This window comes from Primulina tabacum, unplaced genomic scaffold, assembly GCF_025594145.1.
Source record: "Primulina tabacum isolate GXHZ01 unplaced genomic scaffold, ASM2559414v2 Contig815, whole genome shotgun sequence".
Taxonomy (NCBI): domain Eukaryota; kingdom Viridiplantae; phylum Streptophyta; class Magnoliopsida; order Lamiales; family Gesneriaceae; genus Primulina; species Primulina tabacum.
The window spans coordinates 2,941-13,216 of NW_027459926.1; the positions used below are offsets into that span (position 1 = coordinate 2,941).

At 35.6% G+C, this 10,276-nt stretch overlaps 1 protein-coding gene across 1 annotated transcript; it reads right to left on the reverse strand.

Annotated features, from left to right (window-relative positions):
- Positions 1–4,807: 4,807 nt before the first annotated feature.
- Positions 4,808–6,562, reverse strand: LOC142535151 (zinc finger BED domain-containing protein RICESLEEPER 2-like). Its single transcript, XM_075641692.1, has 3 exons — positions 5,722–6,562; positions 5,318–5,557; positions 4,808–4,935 (listed from the first exon to the last, which is right to left on the reverse strand). Exons 1-3 carry the CDS (start codon positions 6,560–6,562, stop codon positions 4,808–4,810), a joined length of 1,209 nt encoding a protein of 402 aa, XP_075497807.1.
- Positions 6,563–10,276: the final 3,714 nt, after the last annotated feature.

Here is a 10,276-nt window from a genome sequence, read left to right on the forward strand (position 1 = left end):
CTTGTCTTTGTCATTCGAGGCAATATGATGGGGCAAACAGACAGCCCTCCTCGAAACTTCAAAAATATACTCGTCAACATTCATACCTCCCTGACGAAGCTCTAAAAACTCAGTCACCTTCCGAGCTCGAAGTGCATCCGGAAAATACTTGTCATAGAAAAGATCCGTGAAATCTTGCCACTTCAATGCCGGAACATCAACACTTACCTTGGTAGCATTCCACCAAATACGTGCAGCTTTGACTAGCATGAATACTGCACAACCAACTCTGTCCTTGTCTTCATATTGAGATGATCAAATATCGCCTCAAGTGCTTTAATCCACTCTACAGCCACCAATGGATCAGTGCTTCCTGCAAACTCAGGCGGATCCATCCTCTTAAATGCAAGTAAAGATCCCATCAGTCCCAACCGCTTGAACCACTTGGCCTCTACCTTGACCTGACCTTGCCAACGGAGCAACTGCTGAATCTGTTCACTGTGAACCTTGTCTTGCTCTTTCAGTAATTTGCCGAACTCGGTCGACAACTCTCGATGAAGAACTATCCTCACCCTCTGGAAGCCTTTCTCTTAGGAGGCATTAACTCCTACAATGTGCTCGCATAATACATATCAACCGATAACACTAAATAGATGTTGAAGAAGACATACCCGGACAGTTGAAAGTAGACGAAGTCATATGCCATTGGTCCGAAGAAACGTTGCTCTGATACCACTAAATGTAAACACCTCTGACCGATTTCATTTGATAACACAGCGGAATTTTCTAAATTTTATTTGAAGGAAGGAATGATTTAAAATTTCTTGACATAAAACACATTTTCAATATATACAATCAAAAATAATACATGATCAAATAACTGTGTGCATCAAAATACAAAATATCATTTTTGATCATGTCCAAATGCTAACAAAATATCCTTCTTCCTTCCATCTTCTATGCATAAGACCTCGGTCCAATCAACGTCCTGGCCCGTCACTCTTATCTGCATCATATGAATAACTGGAATGAGTTATAAAACTTAGCAAGTGGAATTCTTACATAACAATGTATACATATCATACTCTGTAAAACATGGCTTTGAAATCATTAAATACCATCTAACTCTTTAAACATGAATAATATAGTAGAACATGAACATAACGATAGTATTTCTCTTTTCTCTGATGGATTGATATTTCAATAGTATCTCTGCTCTGTACCTATATCCCATCGATATAAATAGATTACTCTGTTGGGATATAAGCCTATGGTCGTTGATCAACTAATTGCATGCAATCTCTGACTATCTCTTTATCAATCCAATAAATCAATTTGAACTCTCTCTTTGGCATTAAATCAAACATTTGAATACTCTTTTCTCTTGCATTCCCTTTTACATAATTGAGACATAAAATGCCTCTAGTATACAACAAAGTGTATCAATACATAACATGAATCAAATGGAAGGGAATAGCATGTTAAAACCATTTAAATACAATACATATAATTCATGTGAGCACAAGGAATGAATTCCACTTACAACCAATAGAAAGCTTGAATCTAATCTCTTGGTACAAAACATACAACAATAAACCATGTATTGAACCATCAATAACTTAATAATCACAACCCCTTACCATAAAACCCATAAACCAACACAATCAACAAACCCATGATTTCTCCAACACAATAATCCAAGAATAACCAAACCCACAAGCTTACCTTAGCTCCTTGGACCCAAAGAACCTTGTCTCACTTCAAATACCCAACAAGATGCTTGAATCAAAGGCACAAATGGAAGAAATTGAGAACCCTAGCCTCCTTGGAGCTGAAGAATCGAGAAGTGAGGAGAGAAATGAGAGAGAAGTGAACCAACCCTTGTATTATATCACTTAAAATCTCAAAACACGACTTTACTGTACATCGACCGCGGGTGCGCTAGCCTTTGCACCGCGGGAGCGCTACGTGTACTGAACAACATCCGAAAATCCAAAGGAACGACCGCGGGTGCGCTCCTTTTCTACCGCGGGTGCGGTGGCTGCTCTGCCCAAACACCGCGGGTGCACTGCAAAATGGACCGCGGGTGCACTAGACCTTCTGTCCAAACACCGCGGGTGCACTGCAAAATGGACCGCGGGTGCACTCTCCTCTGTAGCCAACAATATACTCTTTGCAACTAAAATCGAATCGCAACGCCGCTTCTCCTCATAAGTTGGCAACAGTCTCAACATGAAAGTTGCAACTCTATATCTTATCTAACCACTACAATTGGCCTCATACCAATTGGCTCAACATACAAATTATCATTAATTAAACCGCAACGATGCTACAAAACAACTACACATCATCTATAACCGACAATACTATGAATCATAAATCCAAATTCTTAACATCTAAACTATACTTAAACTTAACCAAATAGTCCATAAACATAAGAAATCTTAAACCGTACCGTTCACCAAGATTGGATATTACAGTAACTAAATAATTGATTGTGTAATTTTGCTTGATTTCATAATTTAAAAATTTTCAGAGGAATATCGATAATTGGCCGGGAGCCCGGGACAAAGGGCTGGAGACGATTAAGTTGCTAAAGGTTTAAAATCTAAATTATTTTTTTTAGTTAAGAAAATATTTATTTTAAATAATTTAAAAATTATTGCATTTTAAGGTAAATTTTAAATTATTTAGTGGGAGCAATGAATTTTATATAATTTTTAAGGGATTTTTGGAAATATGTATTTTTAAATCTTTTAATTTGATATTTATTTTATAAATCTTAATGGCCCTAAATTATTATTTAAAAATCTAGGGTTAATTAAGCCCATTAATTAAGTGTTTAGAAATCTTTTTAAATTCTTTTTAAAAGAATTCTACACACACACACACAATTATATGAAATTGAAAGTGAAGGGTAGAACATCGGCCGAAACTTGGAGCTCTTGGGGCAAGTGAAGTTTCAAATTTTTTTCTCCTTCGTTCTTCAATTTTCTTGATCATTCTTCCTTCCAGTTGCGATCACCTGACTCCCTTGCATCACAAGTAGGTTTTTGGTGGGGTTTCGACGAGAAAAAAGGGTAGAGATCGTCATCCGTTCGTCACCGACGTTCCACTGCTTCGGTATTCATATTTCGAGCGTTTTAAACGTAAATACACGTTTCTAAACTTTCTTTTTGTACCATTCAAATCATAATATGCGTGTTTTATGTTTTAAAGCATGAAAATTATGTTGATCAAATTATTTAACAGTTGGATGAATATTATCAAAGTTTTGACGTTTTTTGCACTCGTTTGAGACGGGTTATGATTTATAAAGGACATGCTGCCGTTTGAGGACATTAAAGTATTGTAAAAAGTGTTGTTTAAGGGGTAAACAAAGGCTGGAAAGTAGCAAAGGAAATGTATGATTGAGGCTTGAAAGTTAGGGTTTTCCTTACATGTTTTGGGATGTTTCCATCGACTAGGTTGCAGGGTGCGAAAGGGCTAGTGTGGCTGGTCAGGGGCTGGTACAACTGGGTCATTAGGGTCCAGGAGGGTGGCTGATTGTCTGGAAATGGTCTGGTCCAAGGTGGCTCGAGAGTTTTAGGCGCGCGGCTTGGTTGGGAGAAAAATGTTCGAAAATGGCCAGGGAAAGAGATGAGGCTCGAACAGTGGTTCAAGGGGATGGTTCATGACTCACGGGGGAAGTTTAGAGATGAAAAGTGTAATTTAAAATTTGGGAAGAAAATATTAAGTTTGAATTAATTTGGGTTTGGAACGCTTCACGGTTTAGTTATTAAGTCATTAAATCTAAAGGCTCGGGTTTACGTTTAAGAAAATATTAGAAGTTAAATTTAAGATTATATGATGAATTGGGATAGGCTCGAGCAATTAAAATTAAAAAAAATAAAAATTGGAAAGTAAATTTGAGGTCCAGGGGTAAAACGGTCATTTTGCGTCCCAGGTAGTTCGAAAGGTCTGGCAGTGTATTACACTCTAAATGATATTTTAAAATGTTTATGATGAAAATATGATATTTTTATGATACATGCAAATGTTGTACGATTTTTCCCGAAAAATGCTATTTTACGATTTTTGAAGGATACGATATTTTATAAATAAAAGTAAAGGAAAAATATTTTAAAGGATGTGAATTGACTGTGACAAAAAAAGATATGATTGGGGATATCGTGAGGGAAAAGGCCTCAAAGGGAAGCCCGACGATCGTATTTCCATATTTGGCCACAGCTCAGTGACAAGAGTTGCTAACGTTCCGCCCCCAGGTATTTGGTATAGCTAGACTAATTAATTGACATGATGATATCATAGTCACTTTCAAGTATCAAATTTCATCCAAAATGATATACGATGATGAAAGGCTTTATGATTTATGATTTATATATGATTACATGTTTTACGTCAGCTTATTTTAAAAGTATTATTTTTAAATGTATGTTCCTGTGTTAGGGGTGGGCGTCGGTTGGTTCGGTCCGGTTTTTCTCTATAACGGTTCGGTTTTTCGGTTTTCGGTTTTGAATATCTCTAGTCCAAAACCAAACCATTTTATTATGGTTCGGTTCGGTTTTTTCGTAATACGGTTCGATTTAGACGGTCGGTTACATACGATTAGCTAAAATTTTGTTAAGAAATAAAATTATACGTCACTTTATGCCTCTAAAATCTAAATCATAGTATTTGTCAAACATTTAATTTGTGAGACTTAATCTTTTTTTTTTATATATATATATATAATGTGTTGTGTACAAACATGTCATGCGAATATAATAACAATATATATAACTAATTAACTATGTAAACACCGAAATGCATGAATCCAACTGAATATTCAGTAATAGGAAAGATAACAAAGTGTCAACCAGCTCGAATGAAACTCCACGTCTGACAATCCCAAAACATTTCGTATGGCCATCTCCTTCAAAATATTTGAACTTAAAATTCTCAAATTCCAAAATCCTGTTTAGCAAAAAAAAAAAAGACATTAAATTCATTACAATTATAAAGTGATTATGAATCACAATTTTGAAGCAATAACTTAAAGTTGTTGAAATTAATTGCAAAGATCTTTCACAAAGTCATATAAAAAAATATTTTTTTATGGAAAAACATTAAATTTATTACAACTAGTAACAATAAGTGAAAATGCTTAAATTTAACTTGTTAACTTACAATATTTCATGGAAATATTTGTTTATATATTGGTTATGCAAGAATCTCTCCCAATGCAAGAATCCCTTCCAATATTGATCAAATATAAAAAAAAGTAAGAAAATTATTGCCAACATTAAATAACAAAATAATTTTAAAATAAAACAGAAAAAATACACAAATTTTTTACCAGATTCAATCTCTTCAAGATGATCCAAGTGTTCTTCTACTTTAATGGGAGAAGATTCTTTTCGGAACCAATCTTGAAGGCAAATTAGAGCTTGCACTAATCGAGGTGTTAATGAACTTCTAAATGAATCTAGAACACGTCCCCCGGTGCTAAAAGCACTTTCCGACGCCACAGTCGAAATAGGAATCGCTAATACATCACGAGCCATCTCAGCCAGAGTAGGAAATTTGGAAGAATTAACTTTCCACCAAAGCAAAATATCAAAATGTTCATTTGCACGTCAACATCTTCATCGAGATACCTATCTAACTCAGTCTTAACATCCATATTTCCACTTTCAGCCTTATGTCTCAAGTATTCTTGTTGTATTAATGTTCTTTTATGAATATTTCCTATGTTTATACCCGATGGCTCAACTTTACTAGTGGATGATCCTTGAGACATTTTTGAAGTGACCTTCCTATATCCTTCAAACAAAGAAGTCATATACAACTTTATTTCAACTCTTAATTGCTCCCCTTTATCTTGCCCATACATCTTCATCTTCGAAAGCACAAAAGCCACATAATCAAATTTGAAACGAGGATCAAGCACACATGCAATAAAAATCATCTTATTCATTTTTTCTGGAGCACCCCAATATTTGTCAAATTTAGATTTCATCCTTTTTGCCATCGTATCCAAAACACTGTCATCACTCTCTACCAACAACTTTAAAACGCAAGAAAGCTCGCCAATTTCATGAAAGTGGATATTTGAAGTAACATATGATGAACCTGAAACTCTCAACGTAAGATTATAAAAAGCTTCAAGAAACTTCTCAATTTTTCTCACATTTTCCCAATCACCACTTGTCAATGCACCTACATCCTTTCCATCTTCACAAACATGGGTAAGAAGATGATCCAACAATCCAGGATCATGAATAGCATAACTTACAAAAGCATTTTCAAATTCCAAAGCAACTTTCAACATTAAGTAAGTAGAATTCCACCTAGTAACAACATCCAAACACAAGGACTTCTTACTTGTTATCTTTTCAAGTTCACAACAATCTTTGAATTTTTTAATCCTTGCAGGAGATTCTCTAATATATCTTATAGCTTGTCTAACTCGTCTCACAGAATTTCCAACTTCTTTCAAGCCATCTTGAACAATGAGATTGATTATATGAGCCACACACCTCACATGAAGGTGTTTACCATCCATCAAATTACTTCCCCATTTACTTAATTGGTTTGACATCTCTTTCACTGTAGTATCATTCGAACTAGCATTATCGACTGTGATAGTGAAGACTTTATCCAAACCCCAATCAAGAAAACATTTAGTGATAAAAATTTCGATATTGTAAAGGCCCCGTATTTCGTATTCATAATTTTGCGGAATTATTAAAATTTTTCTAAATAAATAATTATCTTGTCTTATTTAATTAAAATAAACATGTAAATAATTTTAACTTTAAAATAACAGGGGAAGCAAATATTGTTTTCAACCAACAATTTAAAAATAATCCAATGTAAACATCACTTAAAAATAATCCAACGTATCAATTTAAAAATAATACAACGTATTAAAACTGAGTTTGAATAATAAAAAGTGCATAAATTAAATCATGCGGTCCTCGGGTTTACTACTGCTGTCCCAAGATCGCTCACTGGTCTCCGCCCGCGGTCCCGACCTCGTCAATACCTACAACAATCAAGTCTAGTGAGTCTAAACACTCAACATGTATTATCGTGAATAACAAGTAAATATAACATAAAATCGCATTCATCATAAAAATAAAGTATCGTAGAGCGTATGGTGAAAATCGTTATCATGAATAATTATAACTACGTGCATATCTGAAATTCATACGTAAAAGCTTTGCTCAATAGAGTTCTGTCATAACATATCATAATTTTCTGGTAGAGATAATGTTTCTAAGCAAGTGGCCCATAACATAGCATAAACGCCTGATCAGACTAAACCACAGTATACTAGGCGGTAGAGATCAATCACAACCCTTGGACGGATGTTCGTACCCATACATAATCATAACCGGTCGTAAGTCACCGAGCGGAGAGGTCCTCGGTTGTTCCTACCGACTTCCAAACCCATAAGCATAAGGTGGCCACAAGACATATAGCATATATCTAAAAAATAAACATTTTATATTTTTTATGCACGTAATATAATTATAACCTTATTTTTACCGGATGAGTTGGATCATTCACAGGCTTGCTGCGACTTACTACTAATATGTGACACATGCAAACTTGACATAATTTTAACAATAGAACCAAAAACGAGACGATTCAGACCAACAATTTGATTTTTAACCATGGCTTCGTACCAACCCGAACCAACATTAAACCGACGTTTAACCATGATTAAAAATACCCCAAACATACTGAAAAATATGCATAATAACTGTAACACACGAAAATAGGTGAAAGGAATCCAAAAACATAAAACGCTCTTTCGAGAGTCATTTTGGCACCTTCGCCGTAAATTCTCGTACGACCTCTAAACTCGACCAAATCACGAACGGCCAAAAACACGACTTTCCTAACTCATTGGGGTACTGTCCAGTCCAAGGCCATGGGCTAAAAGCCAACCAAGAACTCAAACCACCTCCTGAAACCGAACTCATAGTTGCTGTCACCAACAGAATTTACAGCAGCTGCTATTGCGCGTGTGAGGGGAAAAATTCGAAATTTCATGACCATTGGCTTGAACCACCAACCAGAGACTCTTACCAACATTCTAAGGCATGGCTTGTACCATGGCTAAGGGCTAAAAGCCAACCACAACCCACGCCATTACCTAAGACAACCGAAGGTATAAACCGAGTGCACCAAATCTGTGTAATGAAATGAATTGAGTTGTTTACTGTCGTGGGTCGTTCCAGTGGCCATTTCATCAACCATGGCTTGATCTAGACATGATGAAGTGTTGTATGAACCATGGCTACAGGCTAGGAGCCAACCATAATCCACACAACATCCAAAACCGAAAGGGCATATACACAGAATTTGAAGAAACCGAAATGCATTGTGTTGTTGTTGTGAAATTCTGAAGGATCCGTGTACCAGGCTTGGAAAGGACACCTTGGTCACATCCTAGACATGGTAAGGGAGGGTTCTAACCGTGGCTACAGTCCCTGGGACAACCAAGATTCGAATACTTCCCTTAACCACCCAAGAACCAAAAACGAAGCTCAAATCTGTAGTTTTGAAAATGTTGCTGTCATTCCTTTATTTGTGAGTGTGTGGGTGCAAACCAACGGACCAATAACATCCTAACACATTCTAATTCATGTCTAACAGCAGACTTGGTTTCCTGGAAACGAAACACTCCCGAAACCAACAAGATTACAGCAACCGTGAAGCACAACCCAAATGCCTAGGTGCTGTACAGATTTTTTTTCGAAAGTGTTGCTGTCAAAAATGGTTTTGGCACTTGATTTATGAACATATATTGATTTAAAATAGCTAATATAACTTGATTGTAGAGAAAAGGAATAATATATACATGCCTGGAATTTGTTTTGAAGAAAATAAATCAATACGACGACACGACGCGACGGAACCGAGTTAGATTTCCTTTCTTGTTCTTGTGCTGTTCTTACACGATTAAGCTGCTGTTTCTTTCTGGTGATTTCGAATGTAAGGGTGTAGTTGATGTTAGGGATGGAGGTGTATGATATAGGAGGTGTTAAAGGGGTCTTGAAGTGCATTTAGTTGAGAGTTACAAGTGCAAGAAGTTGAATAGCTTATGAATTGCTTCTCATTCCTATGTTAGTCGATGGTTTTATTCCTATTTTTACTGCATAAGTACGTTGGTTTGCTAGGGTGGTGGCTTGAGTAAGATTAATGTGTATCATAGTATTGAATTCAATAATAACTATTGAATTTAAATGTGAGGAATTGCATTCATTGTGAAGGTCATTGAGGGGACTTGAATGAGGAGTTATCACTCCTACAAAATGACTTGGCCGAAATTATTACTAGCTTTTGAAATGGTATAATATTGTTTAAGGCTTATATTTTAACTTCTTAATGTTTAATACACTCATTATATATTTTAATGTATTACCAAATTAATTTAGTTTAGAATCTTGCTTAGAATTTTTCATGGCATGCTTGACCTCAAATTCAAGTATTTAAATGCTATGTTTAATTTCTTGACTATTTTATACCTAGATTAATTCATCCCCCATTTACATATTTTAAATTAAGCTTTAATTAAATATTGAATCTAAAAGAATTTATATACCAACTTAGCTCTAATTAATTAAATAAATTCTAAAACATTTTATTTCTTTAAATTAAATTATTCCTTGCCTTAAATTAAATTTAGGAATATTTTCTTATTATTAATCTTATCTCAAATCTCCAAACTCCGGTTCGACCTCGCGTATTTATCCTAAAAGATAAAACGAAACATCTACTTTTAAAATAATTATGACACTTCATATATATGTAAAATATTCATTTTTAATTTAAATAATAGAAATTATGCATGGCTTATACGTAATCTGATTTTCGGGTTCTACAACTCTCCCCCCCTAAAAGAAATTTCGTCCCCGTAATTAAAACTTACCGAATAACTCGGGATAACGACTCCTCATCTCCGGCTCAGATTCCCACGTAGCTTACTCCTCTGAATGATTGAGCCATTTGACTTTCACAAGCTTGACTATTTTGTTCCGAAACTTTTTCTCCTGTCTGTCTAAAATTTGCACTGGTCTTTCCTCATAAGACAATTAGGAGTAACCTGCAACGGTTCAAAGTTCAAGACATGCAATGGATTCGCCATATACTTTCTCAGCATGGAGACGTGAAAGACGTTGTGCACTCCGGCCAGATTCGGCGGAAGAGCAACACGATAAGCTAATGTCCAACTCTGTCGAGGATCTCAAATGGTCCAATGAATCTCGGACTGAGCTTTCCTTTCTTTCCGAACCTCATG